General features: G+C 36.8%; 1 protein-coding gene across 2 annotated transcripts in view; it reads left to right on the top strand.

Moving 5' to 3' along the window:
• SLAIN2 (SLAIN motif family member 2) overlaps positions 1-18,211 on the top strand; it is a 34,237-nt gene that overhangs the window by 9,864 nt on the left and 6,162 nt on the right. Inside the window, exons 2-7 of one of the 2 annotated variants that reach the window (XM_082281757.1) lie at positions 19-167; positions 4,669-4,833; positions 6,257-6,418; positions 7,651-8,010; positions 10,120-10,257; positions 15,206-15,283. In XM_082281757.1, coding sequence (XP_082137883.1) covers positions 19-167; positions 4,669-4,833; positions 6,257-6,418; positions 7,651-8,010; positions 10,120-10,257; positions 15,206-15,283 — 1,052 coding nt within the window. The remainder of the gene's footprint in view (positions 1-18; positions 168-4,668; positions 4,834-6,256; positions 6,419-7,650; positions 8,011-10,119; positions 10,258-15,205; positions 15,284-18,211) is intronic. The other variant, XM_082281758.1, reaches the window with a different exon arrangement.

Raw genomic sequence — 18,211 nt, 5'->3', positions numbered from 1 at the left:
ATTTTCTCTCTTTTCCAGGTTATATACATCTCCAAAGAAGAAACTGAATCCAGTACAAAAATGTATCAGTCCATTAGTCTGGTGCAGACAGGTACTGGATTACCCAAGTCCTGATGTTGAATGTGCTAAGAAGTCACTGATCCACAAGCTGGAACAAACAATGTCGGGTGAGTTTCTGCACACTAAAACCACTGGGTTGTGTGTATTTATTTTGAAACAGAGTCAAAATTATCTGATGGTTGTGAGATAAGACATCTGTCAATTACTTGTGTCTAAAGCTTTCATTATGGTTTACAAACAGTCATTAATTTCTACTCATTTTCTGGATTGTATGAATGAAATAAAATGAAAGAAGGCATTAGATCGTGAGTCATGATTTTAATTCTCCATCCTTCTACTACCAGCCTTTTTTATGTCAAACCAGTAGCAAAACGCTGAAGATCTGATTAGAATTCTCTGTCCATCTGGTTTCTTGCTTTATTTTATTTCTTTGTTGGAACCTATTTTTTTTAAATGATGCTGAGACAACTTACTTTCTTGCTATTAATAGCTATTCTTTTCCTGTTCCATCTTTCTGTAGTCTGCTGCTGCTACATGTTTAACTGTTATCTTCAGGAATTAGCAGAATGGTTGGACTTGAGCTAAGGGTGTATGAACATGCAGTTCCAGTAGTGGTTCCAATGGCCACCTCCTTTCTATGGAACGTAAACTTTGTGCTGAGTTTATTTGACTGTAACTTTTTTCCTATCCTTGTATTGTTTTATGGAGCAATTCTGTCTTTATTCTGGTTCTGTCTTTATTCTGAAATTGTTCTTAATAAAATTTGAATCTATTTTTTATTCTTGTAAAAATTATGGGCATAGTGGTGAAATTGCCCTTAGTGTGAGTCACCTACGATCTTTCCCTATTTCTTGTGCTTTTTTATGCTGCCTGGACAAATGTCTATTAAAAATGTACCTGAACAGTTAACATAATCTATGGCTTGGTACAGGCAAAGACTGAGATTCTAAACAACGAAAAGCACTCAGATCACAGGCATTTATAAATGATGATACAAGTTTGGGAATCTGAATACCACTGAGTATTTAAGAATGGATAGCAGTTGATTGACCTAATTCTGTTTCTGGTTTAACTTCTTTCAGAACTGAGTAGAAGTGTTCCAGAAGTACCACAAATTCTGTTACCCCTAGGGTATCTTTAAAAATTCATAGCTGAAGCAGAATGGCAGGAAACTTCCCTGTGAAATGGACGCATTTGAAAGTTTTATCAAACAATGTGTTTAGGTAACTTTACCTATTTTTTTTTGTTTCCCCCTAGACCTGAGGATCTGCTTCTGGCAGTGATACTTGCAAGAATACCACAATTCATCTATAGTACTAATAGGTGGAAGTACTTACAGTAGAAAAGATGGGCACATGCTGGTTGGAGAAGATTGCATGTAAAAATGAATTTTTAACAAAATAGAAAATTGTCCTTTAGAGCAACCAGCCTCCTTTACAGATTTAGGGTAGCAGGGAGCTTCACTGGAGAAGACAAGTAGTGTTTCTTGTAACTTTGTGTGTATTTCCTACTCCGCAACTTCAGGAGTATCTTGTGACTTGCATTTTGCATAGTACTTGTACCTCATGGACCCCTCACCTAACCTGTTACTAGCTACTGGTGCAGTTCATCGATTCTGGTCCCAGACTCCATGGATAAGGCTTTTCACACTTGCATAACTTTCCTGAATCCTTACTGATGATTCTTTTGCATTGACTATTTTTACATTGTCAGTTGCTGTTGTTACGTCTTTCTAATCTTAATATCTTTTTCCTCTCTTTCAGTCTCAAATGTACTCTCATATTTCACATTTTCTTCTTCCATTATATTTTTCATTGCATAATAATAAAGGAGGGAAGAGCAGCTTTCAGCTCCACACTACTGAGAGCAGTTACTGATGCACAGTGCCTTGTCAGTAGTCAGTTCAGGTTCACAATTGTAGAGCAAGTCATGCTCAGTATTGGAAGTGTGTTCAGACTAGAGGGCACTTTAGGTATATTCTGCACTCACATTTTCCAATTTCCTACAGCGAAAGTGAGATTCATGACCATTTCAGCAAAATCATAGCTAAAAGGAATTAGATGCTGCAAACTGTTTCTGGATGTTATAAAAGAAAATTTACGTTAAAATAAAACTGTTGATTGTCAACCCTCCCCTCTGGCGTTTTGAAAGCTAATGTGTAATCTTTTGTAAGCCACTGTTTCATCTAATATTAGGATGATTTTAATGTTCAGATTAGTTACCTGTCTTGCTAATTTTGTCTGACACTCCTAATAAAGACCGTATCTCTATTTGTAAAAATAGCAATGTCTTCCTGAGTTACAGAAATCCCTGTAGGAAAACCTTTAGGAATTCTGGTCCAGAAAAATGGTTTGAATCCAACTTTTTTTTCCTGGGAAAATGTATCATGCTGAAGAAGGTTCACATTAGCTAGGATGAAAACTACTGTATGTATCAAGTCTCACCACATACCAGAGCAAACTTTTTATATGTAGCAAAAGCATGCTAAGTTTCATCCAAAAAAAATATCTGTGTATGATCAAATACTTTGTATCATTACGGATGTATACAAAGAGCCTGTTTTGAAGGCTATACAGTAGTACAATTGTTTTCTAATTTGTGGTTAGTATTTTAAAATACTTATCTGTGTAATAAATACAAAAGAAAGAGCTGTTGTGCAGACTTACATTTTAGGGATTTTTAGTGATATTTTCAGCAAGAGATGAAAAGTAAATTTTTTTTCGGTGTGACAACAAAGATTCAATTGGAATAGATGCTTTGGGGTTCCTTTGTGAAGTTGATATCAAAGGCCTCATCATAATCACCCAGCGTAGAGTGACTTGTAATTGCTGGTTTTGTTTACTGAGCTTTGTAATAAAATAGAGATTTCCCTTTTGACACTCAAAATAAATTGAAAATACCTCATGAATACTTGCTAGAATTCAGTGAATTCACAAGTTACTGAAATTAACACCTATTATCTAAGACTTGCAGTGAAAGCTGGAATATAAGCCTTCCATCTTTCATCTTTAACTGTCTTTTCACTCTAACTAAAACACTGGTAATATTAGCTGGTTTAGAAAGGATCTTTACATGAGATGTAATTTTAGGAATTTGCTGCAAAGTCAGCTTTAATTTCTGCTGCTTTTGCCTCTGTACTACATTCTGCTATGGGCTAGGTTGGACGATATGTTTTTTTGGGGACACTCTTAAAAACTGGTTAAATGATGCAGTCAGTTAAAATACTCTAGATATTTTCAACTTAAATCTACTTCAGTAGGTCAGATAATAGTGCAGCCCCACCATTGTTTTCACTGGACAACTGAGGATATAGTGACCAAGAGCAAAGCGGGTGGGAGGAGCAGCCGAAGCTTTGCTGGGCTTTGCTGCTGAAAGCAGCATTTCATGCAGCTGTAGTCTGTTTTGGCCTCTAATGTCAAAGCAACAATAATTTTTAGTAAGGAAATTTGGGTTCAATTACTCTTTTTTTTTTCTGTCCACTGCTATCAGTAGCCTAATTATTACATTGAAGCCCCTTTTCACTAAGAGAAATGTCACACAGTATTTTTTAATAGCTTACTTTCAGCAGCTGGGTGAGCTGTAACTAAATCTAATCTGGATTTATGTACTATCAAGTTGAGATTTCTAGCTTTTTCATCTTAACATTTTGCAATTTAATTTGTTCTTTTATACACTTCTCTATAAATACACTTCCAGCAGTGAAGCAGCTGATTTTTAGCAAAAGTGTGTAAATATCTTTTGGATCCCACTACCCCTGCTGAAATTCCTTTTTCTGTTATATTAAAAATGTGCATTTTTGAACTAAATAGTAAATCAAGTAACTAAACAAGTAATACACTTGACAACCAGTGGAATTGCAGTATCTTACTGTTCACCATTGTTAATGTTCACCAGTGTTTAAAATTCATCTGAAAATACCTCAACATTGAAACATGGCAGAGGAAAGCACCCAATTTAGATCTTATATTGCATATGAGGCTGAAGCCTGTGGTCAAAAAATCCCAAGTCATTAGAACAGAAGGTTAACAGGAGGAAATAGTCAATTTGCTTTAGTCTGGTAGGTTCATAGTACCCAGAAATACAAACAGAAGCATTTGCCTTACTTAATGGTTTTTCATTTTAGCATTTGCTTAGGGAAATTTTGTAGGTGATACTGCTTAGTTATGTGGTGCCAGTCTTGGGGTTACTGTGTGGAAGTATTGTGTGATCCAGACAGGTCTGAGAGTTCTGGAGAACGTGACTTCGTGGTGTGCTCTGGTTTGTATGTAATTGAGTATAGGATGTATGTTAGTATAACTGAGGTACTACTGCCCTCCTGCTTCCGAGCACCTACGCTGCTGGGCATCTCAAAGACATCAGCTGCAGTGATCTTAGATCTGACTTCTAAAACGAAAAGACTTGTCGCTATTTTGTCTTGCCCTCTTCTCCCACTCTTTTCGCATTATGGTTATATCTAGGGGTGTAGAAAGCAGTGGGAAAACTTCCTGGTGACTGAAGTTTTCTAGTTGAACTGCATAGTAATTAAATCACACGGAAGACGTAATACAGTATTGTATTTGTTTTTCATTCATTCAGTGTAATTCATCACTTTTCCCCTCTTTCCTGCAGCTCTCAAGAGACAGAGTTTGTACAGCAGCCCTTTCAGTGCAGTCAGTTACGCAAGTTCCTATAGTCCAAATACCGGTAGCCCCTACAGCAGTGGCTTCAACTCTCCCTCCTCAACACCAGTGAAATCTGCTTTAGTGAAACAGCTCATACCTCCTGGTACCTCAGGTAAGTCAGTGTGTGTCTGGTCTTTTCCTTACTTCCTCCTTTTCCTTTCACAAACATGCTCAGATAGACAACATTTGCATCAAACTAAAATAAGAAAGACTCCAGAATTTTTCAGTGTTTTGTAGGATGTGTGCATCATACAGTATTTAAACTTTTTAGGAAAAGCTTTTTTACATACTTACTGTCATGAGATACATGTAAAATGTTTTCTTTGGGTGTCCATGTCCCAGAAATCACTGATATATATTAGCAGTTAGACCAAAACACAGAGTTCATTCTGTGGACTTCCAAGTAGCTTCTGGAATTCACCCTGTAAAATTGACAGGGGTGTAAGTTCCATGGTAGGTGTTCAAAGGTTAGGGGTTGGTAGTTGTGAAGTCTTTTCAACTATCCCATTGCTTACTAACTGAAACATTTGGTATGCAATGTATCCATCAGTACCTCTGACATGTGAACAGTATAATATAAGGAAGAAGCACGCATTGCAGTTAAGCATTCCATGAGACTTTGCAGCCAGCAGTGTAAGCATTAACTTCTGGCAATATTTTATACTTCTATTCTACACTGTAGACACTTCCTTTGCATGAGAAAAATTGATGCCTGGAATGTATCTCTACTCTGAAGTTAGAGTGTTGGCTTATTGTATATAATTTCAATTAGCTTACAGGGAAGGTGAAAAAAGATTGCATTGACAATCCAGCTATCACTAATTCACTGTGGACTTTTACAGAAGCCTGCGCTGCACGAGAGCCATTACCCAGTTTTTGGTTTAATCTTGGTAGCTCTGCTCTGCATTGTGCTACAATGACATACCTGCCTGGGGGACAGAGATGTAACAGGCAATGGGGTGTCAGCCAGAAGGCAGCAAACAGGAAGAGTTTTTCCTTGTTAGTTTCCATGTTACAGTTTAGCAAAGGTGTGTAGGTGGAACAGGTAGTATTTTCAGATAAACTGTATTTTAAGCATTCCAAATTGAATCAGTTCATTGAATCAGCAAGTCCTTATTGTTAAGAAAGATACAGTCAAACTTACAATATTACAAGGTAGTATGCAGAGATGAGAATGAAAGCACAAATGGAACCAGGTATGCAGTTGCTTTTTTGTAGAGCTGTGCAAACTTCTTAGCAGTTGAAACATGGTATGATAGACCAAATTACATGCCACTAATTTGTTTTGACACTACTGCAATGATTTTATAAAGTTGCCCATTTTTAGAAGGTAATGGCTAAGATTTGCTTTTGTTAGTTACATTTTCAGCCTAGGTTTGCAATAAAATAATCAAATGTTTCAAATGTCAATGTCTCAGTAGCAATCTCTTCAGACTGGTGGTTCTTTTACTAGGAAAGGAAATGCAGGTTCCCTTTTTTGTTTGTTTGTTTGTTTTAATAACAGCAATTCCTGCTACTTTATTTTCTTTCCACAGGTCATCTTAAAATTTCAGGAGATAGAAATCCTCCGCTAAGTCCACAGTCCTCTCTGGACAGTGAATTAAGTGCATCGGAAATGGATGAAGACTCTATTGGGTCTAATTACAAGTTAAATGATGTTACAGATGTGCAAATTTTAGCACGAATGCAGGAAGAAAGTAAGTGAGGATTTTTTCCTGAAATCAAAGTGGAGCTGTTGGGGTTTTTTTTTAATTGAATAATTGCAGTAGCAGTTGTTTAGTAAGATTGGAAAAGGGGTATAGATTCTACTATGGATGTACAAATATAGTTCACTCGAGAAAGCTGGTTAAGGACTTCAGCCACCAGGCTAAGGAAAGGAAGTTGCTGTGTGGAAGTTTTCTTTAGGAGCAATAGACAAAAAAATGCTGGAGAGTATGAATTTTTAAGATATTTGCTAAAAGAATGGTTGTTAAAATGGACTACAGCCTATCACCATTCTTCTCAGGAGATGGTGCCTTCCCAGTGTAATCCAGTCTTGTTCACATCAGTGCTTAAACCATAATTTAAATCACTAAAATGTAAAGTCAATATGGCAAAGAATAGTTAAGAAAAGCACCTATATAGATGTCTCTCTTTCATTATAACTTTAGTTGAGACTGTCTTCTTGTCCCTCTGAATTTGCAGAAAGTGGTAATAATTTCATTTGCCTAACTAGGTGGTCTCTAGACTGTTATTGCACATCCTTATCAGGGAAAAAAAACCAAAACCAAATGCCCAATATATGTACTTTTTAATAAATTATATATGTGTATTACGCTAATGTATAACGTTCACAAAAATACACAAATATACACAAATTTATAATTTAAAAAATATGAAATAAAGACAAGATAAATGCTGTTTTAAAAATACTAGTTGTTCCGAATTTCCTTCCTGTATGCCAGTGGATTGGTTTGCATATCCGCAGGGGTGTTGGCACCACGCTTCCAAGACCACTGATCTAACAATTCCAGTTTCTCTAGGAGTAGCTTATCATGTTGCTTTTTTGGTTAGATTCACTAATACATTGCAAGAGACATTTTGTTGTGGCTGCTATAATTGTTACAGGATGTTACATGATACCAAAATTACGATGTAGCCTTTGTTGCTGGTATCCAGCCTGGGAGAGGAGACGAACAAGTACATACACAACACACCTAGACTGATGACAGCTGTACTAGGAAAAGGAATGAGCTCACCTACTTATTTCAAGTCATTATTAGCTGGTAGATAACTTTTTGGTACTAATCAGAATTTATTAATGCCTCCAATAACAGGAGTTAAGGTGAGCCAGATTTGAGTTTGAGAACTGTGCAGATATCTGTGTGCACTGTCTCTAGTTTGAACCGTTTGTGGGCTGGAATCAAGTAAACAATGTTTTTGTTGCCAGGCCTGCGGCAAGAGTACGCAGCCACAGCTTCTCGGCGTAGTTCTGGCTCCTCTTGCAATTCCACCCGGCGAGGCACGTTCAGCGACCAGGAGCTTGATGCACAGAGCTTAGAAGATGAGGAAGATGGCACACATCACACAGTGCACCCTGCTGTTAGCAGGTTCTCACCATCACCTCGCAGTTCTCCCTGGCCTTCACCAAAACAATCTCCGAGAAATTCCCCTCGCTCCCGATCACCTGCTCGAAGCATAGAGTACAGTAGAGTGTCACCACAGCCTATGATTAGCCGTTTACAGCAACCTCGTCTTTCGCTTCAAGGCCATCCTACAGACTTGCAAACTAGTAATGTCAAAAGTGAAGGTAAAAAACTGCTCGAAATTCATTGCACAAGTAGTTGTGTAGTTTCTCTAAAGGAGTTCCAGCAGTGTGCGGTCCTAAAACTATGTGCCTGTGTAACATCATGGTTTAATCTCTGAATTGCTGAAGAAAGCGCAGAGCAAGCAAAGCTGAAGTTCTCCTGGGGCACCCTTACAGTCAGATGAGTTGATAGACTTAAATTTATTTTAGATCTTACCCAGTCAATGAGTATAATTGAGTTTCATAGTGACCAAGGTCTATATTTGGCAGGCAAAAGCACTAAAATAAAGCAGGAAAACTATCATTTACTGCTAGGGTTAGGCCTTGCAGATGACAGAATAAGACGCAGAGGAAAGTAACTGTGGTCAGATAAGAGTACCGTGGCGATTTATACATGCCTGTGTAGCCTGTGAGGCAGCTGATCGCTTTCTTCTGGTTGCACAGGACTCCAGAACTTTTCAATCATGAACATAGTCTTAAAAACATTAGTACTTAACCTCATGCATTTTAGATATCTCAAGCTGTGAAAACTGCTGCATAATAAATAATAAAGTTTGCAGTAAATTCAGTGCAATTATACTATATTGGCATAGAACAAAATAATATAATCCTGATACGATTTTCCTTCTTGAATGTACTTTCTCCTGGTAGCAATCTCGCAGAAACTCCTTTTACTGGGATGAAATTTTGCAAGCATATTCCCATTTCAACATACATAGTTTTTATCTGGCAAGTAAGATTTTAAATTTAGAAAGAATATACATTTAGATATTAAGAATTCCTCTTATTAGTAATAATGGTTTGGGGAAATTTTAGGTATCCAGGAAAATGTACAACACGAAAGCTAATCAATTACATTTTGACTTAATTGAGAATTCTTTTCCCATTCATTTCTTAAAATGAAAGTCTTAATGCATGCTAGACAAGCTGCAATAAAAATATCCCATGAGAGAAAAGGTACCAAAAGCTAGTATCCCACCTACCAGAAGTATCAAAATAGAGTGTGTGATCATGTGTTTCTGAAACACTTCCAAGGAATTATCTTGCAGTGGTTTTTGTGCAGTTGAGTGTTGCTTGGTTATTCAGAGGTGATCATGCAGCAGCCAAGAAGAGTTGTTCAGGTTTTCTCTTTTGTTTCTTTGTTTTTTTTTTTTAATTTTATTTTTCTAGAATGGTTGGAGGGAAATTTGGTTGACAGGGTTCAACAGTGTACCAGCTGCAGTGCAAAGCAATGCAAACTGCTAAGGGCAGAAAGTACACTTGTTGGAATATTCAGCCAATGCAGGCTTAGTTTTGTTTCCACTTTTAGTGCTTGTGCATGGGTAACATACTTCTTCCCTGCATCCCTCTTCAGAATCAGGTTGGCCACTCATCCTGTCAAGGCATCTGCAGTCTTTTGTCCGAAATATGTTACCAACCCAGCTCTGCATGGGTTGGAGATACACAGAATGTCATTAGACTTGAGAAATACTTAATGGCATCTTTCCATATTCTGTGAACAGTGGTACAAATATTAGAAGGCCCCTGAAGTATCAGCATTAGCTGAGTAGATAAGTCATATATGAAAGATGAAGCATAACTGGACACTTCAATAATTTTGAATGCTGTGTATGAAGAGGTTCTTTCCAAGTGGGTGGTTGTTATTTGTTGTATAAATGGACTGATATGGGACAAGGCAGTCTCAAAAATTTACTCAAGTATGTTGTTTTTACTCTTCAGGCAAGCATTTTGTTACAAATAACTTTGTAGGTAAATAATTTGAAAACTGTGCAAAACTGCAAATTAGGTTTGTCTGTTCAGCTTTCATAGTAGTACAACAAAAGCCATAGAACCATAATCCAGATATGTTTCGATTCCAAAACACAATATGCTTGATTTTTTTTCACCATGGGTGAAAAATGTTCATTCTTGCTTTTTTAGATACATAAGTATTTTGTATGTGATAGATTTGAGAAGAATTAATGTAACAAAACACACTTTTAAATTGCAATGTAGTTTTATATGACTAATGTTTTGTGTCACTTACATTTGGAGTTCAATTATGGGTTCGCAATCTGACCTTTGTCCAGCATCAGATTACACATTGTGGTATCTTTGTATTATTTCATACAGAAAAACTAAGGCGTAGTCTTCCAAACTTGTCCAGGACATCTAACATCCAAGCTGAGTCTGTGAAAAACAGCAGAAGTGACTCAAACTTCCAAGTGCCAAATGGAGGAATACCTCGCATTCAACCTCAAGCCTCAGCCAGTAAGTACCTTTAGTGCTACTTAGTGTAAATTTCAGAATTAAGTGATGGTACTCGGCTGTCTTCCAGTCTCATGGCAAAGCAAAATATTGCATGCCAAACTGGAGATGCTGATCCTGATTTTTAATCGGGCCTTTGTGAATCTGTTTTTATGGTACACAAAATACTCAAAAAACATCTGATTTCTTATTAAGGTGTCATTCATAGTTTCCTAAAAGTATATGTAGAAGTAATATAAAGAATATAAATAGAGTATTTGGGCGTGTCAAACTGGTTTCTTTCTAGGCTCTGAAAATCACCTAGATGATGTTTATAGCTTTTTTTATAAACTAGTAAAACATGACCTGAAAGTGTTCATTTCAGTTTAACACTTTAAGTTAACTCTTCTCTGCAGTTTCTTTCCTTCTTTTTTCTTTTTTTTTGGTTTTTTTTGGCACATGGATTATATATCCTGTTGCCAATTTTATTTACTTCAAGTGTCAGTTACTTCCTAAAAAAGGTCTGGATGAACCTGTCTCTCACAAAACACGTTAGCCCATTGTTGGACTCCTGCTTCCTAGTTTGTCCAAAAGTGCTGAAATGACAATGATGCTATTCTCACAAATCTCTTGAAAATAGTGACCTTAAAGAAGCCAAAGCAAATGAAAATTAAATATTCAGTGTTTATATGTCAATATTGCCAGGTCCTGTTGTTTAAATATTTCCTGACCATTTTTTTAAAGCAAGTTTCTGAATTTAATAACTTTGTGTGACATTTTCAAGGGAAGAACACATTATGAATATTATTATGTGTAGAGCTTTGAACTATAAAAATGCTGTGATAAAAGTTCATCAGTAATCTAAATATTTGACAGGAAATGTAAAATAATGTTTGTGAATTGAGGGGTATTTTACCTATAGAACAATGAAGGCATAGTGGCATACCTAGTTGGTTGTCCTAAAACTTTCAAAACAATGTGCTAAAGCTACTGCATACAGTTAAGTACAGAATAAGGAATACAGACCATGCCAAAGACTACAAGATTTCTGTCTTTGTACAGACTCAGAGCAGATGTAAGGGTTGTGTGGGCAGTCAGTCCCAGGTGTGTGATACTGTAGTAGATAGAAGTTAGTGTGACTTTACCATTGTTCATGTAAGTTACTCCAGCATCCTTTCACCTTGGCCCTCTTCTTCCACCTTTTGCAGACACTCAGGTGGAATTTCCAGCTGAAAGGACATCAATGTAGTTCAAATGCATGACTGTTACGTGTTAGACAGGCTTATTAAAGTATAAAGCACTTGAAACAGTTGGACAGCAGGTCTACAGATGTGCTATTTCAGTGATTCGAAGAATTCTCAAAATGACCTGAAAGAAAGTGAAGGAAAAAATATTTTTGGTAAAAATCTCTACAGATTTTTTTTGGTGCTTTACAATTGAGTAAACTGGGAAGGGAAGAGCATAGAGAGCAATTTAGTTAGCTAGAAGGCTATTTCCAGAATTAAAAGTATATTCATGGTTAAACTTTCTGGAAAGATCAGACAACAGAAGTCTCAGTATTCAATATTTAGTCAATTACTTCACTGCAGGAGCCAAAGTGGTGTAATTGTGTTTATATTTCTTTTTTCAACTTGTGGATGCATTAAGAATTACTAGGTAAATTTGCTTCTCTTTCATAGACTATTTCCCCAAATGTGAACCACTCTAGACCAACTTACATTTAAATGTAAGTTAAGTATCATTAATAAAGGCCAGATTTCTAGCTTTTACAGTTTCCCTGCTCTTACAGATGTTTGTCAGAGTCTTGCTATTGACAATCGTAAAACGGTTTGTGTGTGAAGTCAATGAGTAAGTATCTTTGCTTAGTCTGGATTAAAAAATTTTCTGCAAAACTGTACATTGTATAAAAATTTCCAGAATTGTGTCCTTTTTTATTGTATACTTTCTGTTTTATTGGTTTTATATTTTGTCACTTTGCACAAAGCACTGTTAAATTGCAGCAAATTTTTGTTTTCCCTTGGCAGTGATTTCTGGGTATTGGGATTTGAAGCTTCCTCATACACCTGCTAGTTTTGCATGAGCTTACCTTTGCAAGGATGCTGGCTTGCTACCCGAGGTCACTACTTTGCTCCTTGTCAAAGATTTGCGGTTCATAATTTACTTGCACATTTGCTGTGGCTGCAATACTGAACTTGCTATGGTTGCTGGCATTCAAAAATGAGCTAGGAATCCAGTAAGTTTCTGAAAAGACAATTCCTCTTACAGTTTTATAGCCAAATTGTATTCGTTTGCTTACAGAAGAGAGGGAAGACACATATGATGTGTTTAGAGGTACAACTGTAGACACGAAAACATTGGCATTTTAACTTTTAGCTGCAATGTGGTGAACAATCCAAATTGTTTTTGAAAAGAGACTGAATTAAATAGAAGTTGTAACAATTAGAATCTTCATTTACTTTGATTCTCCATGCCATTCTGCAGAAAATACTTTTTTAATATGAAAGCTAGTACATACTTCACCTTAAAACACTGGAAGATACGGTAATATGTGTGTTCCCCAAGGAACAGGTATTATCTAAAGTGTTAGTGATGGGAAATCCCTGCATTGCGGTCCTACACCACACAGATTGTACAAAGCTGTAGAAGTTGTAGGGTGGCTTCCATGGAGGAGCTACCTGCTTTTGGATTGTGTGTGATGCTTTTGTACTTAGTAGAACTATGAGCACATGGATACTTTTAAGAAGAGCTAAATACAAAGCTTTCTCAAAGAGCTGTAGGTTGTTCAAACTATCAGTAAAGTGACTGGTCTGCTTGCCATGATCCAACTGCTTGGCATGTTCAGAATAAAAGGAGGAAGAGTAAGTTTTGAAGAAACCAAGTAGTCCAGGTCAGTTGATCAGAAGTAAATTGTAACTACATTTATTCAGCACGCAGCAGTTGTGACAGGTAATGTCACAGCACGTGGAGCACATCAAGAGCAGCAAGTAGTGTGGATAAACATGCACTGGGCACTTATCTCAAATTGCATGTTTGCTCAGCATTGCTCAAATTGTACTGCCTAAGCTCTTTTCAGTGGTTCGGTGCACAGAAATGTTTTGCTGTTGAGTGTCTATTTCCTGGAGTCTCCATTGAGAAGGAAGGAATTTGATATGTGCATATTTTAAATCCTTTCCATATCATCCCACATCTCTGACTTGCAAGAAGTGTGAATAATGATGGGGGAAGGAAGTTCCGTGAGCAGTAGCATATTGAAATCTTAGTGAATTAGGACAAAACAAATTGAAAATATGAAGGAAGAAGTTGTTCTTCATTTTGTGTGGTATAACAAAAACACTGATTCAATAAAAAATAATGAAGTGGAATATTTGAGGACTGAAGCAGTCTGGCCAGTGGACTGCTTCAGTAAATTTCTAGGAATTATGCTCATATTTAAAGATCATACTATGCTTAATTGGCTGTTCATATGTATGCTTTAGAAAAAGTTTCTAGGAAGACCACGTGCCAGTTGAGTTAGAATTACATATTGCCACAGGCTGTTTTGCATTAGATTCTAGTTGGGAGAAGGAATAACGTTTTTATTAGTAGAAGGCACAGGCAGAATTTTACTGTGTTGATGTACAATTTAATTCCTTTTTGCTGTTTGTTGAACATGACGGTTTTAGTTAGTTAGTAAGACTAAACTAACTAGACTGTCTAGTCATAATTTCAGCATGATGTTAAAACACGTGATGAATTTTTTATAATTCATAAGATACTGTATATTTTGCACTGACTGAAGGATAGAAAAGGTGATAGCAATCATTATATGCTATCAAACAAAAGGATTAGCATTTTATTATCAGGATTGGAATTGTTCCTCCCCTGCCTTCTTTATAGTGATATTCACTAGTTGGTGATGGAGTTATTGAGCTTCCTTACTCAGGGTCAGGATCTTTATGCACAGCTGTTCCCCCATCTTTCTTCCTTCTCACTATGGAAATAAACCTTGCTAGTGCAATCAGTTTTATGCTGGTATAAAACTTCATACACTGAGATAAGCAGAGATGTTTATTCATACATTATCATTTTACGAAGTCTCTGTGTAGTCAAAGCTTTATTTCACTGACTACTTTCCTCCTTCCCCCCCTTAAATATGCTGCGGTGAAAATAGGCTGAGTCAATGCGTTCCTTCTGGCAATGAGTAATTCTCTCCATGCCAAGATTCTGCAGCTCTTGGAACATTGGCTTCCTCTTGGTAACTGGTAGGTAGTGAGGTCATTTCAAGGCAGAACCAGCCCTTGAATGTTACTAGACAAAAGGCAGGACAAGGGAGCAAAGGAGCAATAAAAACCAATTTCCATCATGCTGTGTACATGCTGGCAGCTGATAAGTCTTAGTATTAAGTCTTCATTTTAAGCTTAAATCCTCTTGCATACCTTTTGATGAGGGGAAAAAAAAGACATCTCTCAAGAAGGCTTAAATCTCCATAACTGAAGAATACAATTTGTTTATATGATGATCATATTAGACAAAGATTTCTGCTTTTGTATAATGTTAGAATATTTTTTTGAAAACACTTTTAAAATGAAAAAATTAGTCTTGCTAGGTCAAATATGAAAATTTAATTTTCATCTTTGTATCTAATCTTGCTCTCATATTGCTGTAGCATGTTTGCTAGGTGGCTTGTTCTCCCTTAGGTGTTTTAATTTTTGTTTTGCATTTCTGGGCTTTTTGCCCTGCAAGAAGCTTTACTCTTACCAAATCTGCGCATTTTGCACTGCAAAATTTCTGACACACTCCTCTGTAACTCTTTGCCATTAAGAGCAAGCACCATTCACAAAACCCCATCACTTCCAGAGTCATAACAGCTTTTTTGAGTGTTTTACTCACACTGCTCCTTGATGCTTCACAAGTGGATGCAATTCTGAAATTCCCAGTAAATTTAGTTTTCTTATCTTCTTAGACAAATATAACACTTCTTGTCTTTCAACAGCTCTGCAAAGGCAGAAAAATTTGCCTCGTGCTGCCTTCAAAACCAAACAGTTTCTTCAAACTCCATCTACAAAAGGAGGTAATTAACTTACATCCTCTTATCAAGCTCCAGCAAATCTCAAATAATGGTTCACCTGCATTAAATCTCACATGTTCTTGATTAATAAACTTGATCTTGCAAGTACTGTAGAGATTAACCAAGTGGTCCTTGCTGTATAAAAGTTAACTTCTTTGTCTAAATATTAAAAATAAACTGTGTTATTTAGGAGATTGAATTTTGAGATAAAAACCCAAGGAATGGTGACTTTCTAACATTAATCAGGAAATATGGATTAGAAAAGTAGACTCCTAAATGCATAATGACTAGGGCTATGTTTGTATAGGAATTTTTTAAATTGCAAAATACAGTTTTTAAAACAAAAGGCGTAAAAATACTCATACAATCCTTTGTGCTGGAAACAAAAGCTAACAAATTTATCCTTGAAAAGATGAGCTTGGACTAGCAACTTATTTTGCGTGCACTTGTGCTTTCTCTTTTCCTCACAAAACCAGAAGGTTAATCCCAACATAGATTAAGTTTTTTTTTGACTCAAGAAATTAGAGACTGTTTTATATAATATTCCAGTTTACTAATGGCTGAACTTGGCTTTTTTTTTTTATTTTTTAAAGAAGATAAATATTGAGTCTCTAATCCAATTACACAAGTTTTATCTGATTTTTAATCAGCTTTGGCAGACTTGTATGTGACACTGCCTCAGTTTCACATTTAAGGTAAACAGTGATTCTGGTTTTAAGCATAGTTGGTCTGTTGTCTATTACAACCAAGAAGATCTCATTATAAAGATCATATTACACTCAAGACTAATTCATGAGTTTGTAGATGCTAGAATCTTCTAAGCGTTGTAAGAGTCATTTGTGCAGACATGAGGGTGGCTGACAGAATGTATGTGTTTCTTTCCGGGGGTTTAACAATGCCAACTCCTTAGAGGCATCTTCATGCCATGCAGAAAGCTTTAGCAAAGTATGATGACTGTGAAACAGATTCACATGTCCTAAGAGGAAGTCTCTTAACAGTTTTCATACTTCATACCAATAGAGTAAAGTTTGCACCATGTTCTGCTTTGGCATAAGACCACCATCGCTATTCCTCTGCAGAGCTTTCTTGGCTTGCTTTCCAGTTGGCCATGCCTTCCTCTGGATGTCTGGAACACTTATTAGGTCAATGGCCTCATCTGAACCTGTAGGACTGTACAGAAAATTAGCTTTTATTTGAGTTTGTATTATTTGTAAAAATGTATTAAACCTTAGAGAATGAGGAACAGTAAACATTGCACCGCCAGTTATATATTCCAGTTTATGGCTGTTGTCATTCCTTACTGCAAATGAGGACCCTTTCAGTTACTTGCTTTGTCTTTTTCAGTTATTTGCTATTTTACAGTCCTTAATGTGTTGGTTTTCTTTCTTCTGATCTGAGATCCTTATGAACGTAGAAGTATTTAGCAGTAATGAAGCAAGACTTTCCTTTCAGAAAAATGAACAGCTGAGCAACAATTGATTTTGCCTTCTTAAAATGCTGTTCATTACGTACCTTGACACCTTTCACACACACTTTGGCTTTTTTTTTTACCACTTTTTGGTAACATCTCCCCAGCACCTTCTCTTCTCCAACCTGAAGGCCTCCACCTCTCTCTTCATAGAGGTGCTCATCCATCCTCTGTACCTGCTCCAACAGGTCCACATCTTTCCTGTACTGAGATGACAGATCCATTTATTGATTCCTTTAGTTATACCTCATCTGTTCTTTCATGTTGGGCTGATTAACCTCATCATAATGGTTGTGATTTAACAACTGCATTAGAATTTAATCTGTTTTCAAGTTGGTGTGCAGCAGCTGGCCTTGGAGTGCAAGCCAAATAAGTTTGCAACTTCACAGCATCCTACTTTGCCACATGGAGATCTCGTGCTCCCTGCCCACAATCCAGGACAGAATCCAGAGAGGGTAGGACATCTAAATGTCATGACTGCACCATGCTTCTTTCTTTCTTTCTTTCTTTTTTTTTTTTTTTTTTTTTGGGTTGACAGATGTTACAGATGTTTTAATTGTAGTTGTTAGTAGTTTACTTTCTAAGGAGATTGAGTTGTGTAAAGTTATTAAGCACTACCCTTACATGTTTGCATTTTTTGTTAAACATGGATCAGCTAAATACTATACATGGGTACACAATTATCATGTAGTCTGTGAAGCAGTACCTCACTCTTTATAATCCTGCCTTACAGATAGGCCAGACTGACTATAATGAATATCCAAAACTGCTCTGAGACCAAATTCTTTATCTGTAGAACAGAATTATTAGGCAGTTTGCCAGACTGCATCATGTGGACTGCTCTGGAAGACAGTTCATTCCTTTATGTACAAGAATGAATACAGCTCTCAGCAATGTCTGCAATGCTGTGCTGACAGGAAGTGTTTTATGAATTGACAGCTCAAGTTTGCAGCATGGTAAAACATGGTCAGCAGAAGGCTAAAGAGAATGGAGAAGACTGATTTACTGGATCCTTACTTCTGCTGGGAATGTGACACGCTTTCTTCAGTTGCAACGTTTTGTTGCTTATATTCCATACCTAAAAACCTTTTCTCCCTTGTGCCTGTAAGAGGCCCAAAGCTGTATTCAGTATTTATACACTGGCATTGCTCTGCTGGTAGCTGCTAACATGGTGCTGTGTTTGTGTTCCAACCATTGTAATGAGAAGTTCAGTGATAAAAGCTCCCTATATTTACAGTGTAGAGTCACTTGGAAATTCTGCAGGTTTGATTGCATCAATGTTACAGGCAAGGTCACATTTTAAAAACTTATAATCTATCTTAGTCCTAGGAGCACTTTGATGCTCTTCTTGTCCAGTCATTCTGTTGTTAATGCTTTCCTTAATACATACTCTGGCTTGATGCCAGCTTTTATTTTAAGGTTTTTTACTTACTCTCCCTGCCACTTAGCAACTGTCATGTGTT

The sequence above is a fragment of the Coloeus monedula genome, assembly GCF_965178545.1.
Source record: "Coloeus monedula genome assembly, chromosome: 5".
Lineage (NCBI taxonomy): Eukaryota > Metazoa > Chordata > Aves > Passeriformes > Corvidae > Coloeus > Coloeus monedula.
The sequence above is the reverse complement of the archived record's forward strand: the minus strand, read 5'-3'. Positions and strand labels throughout refer to the sequence as shown.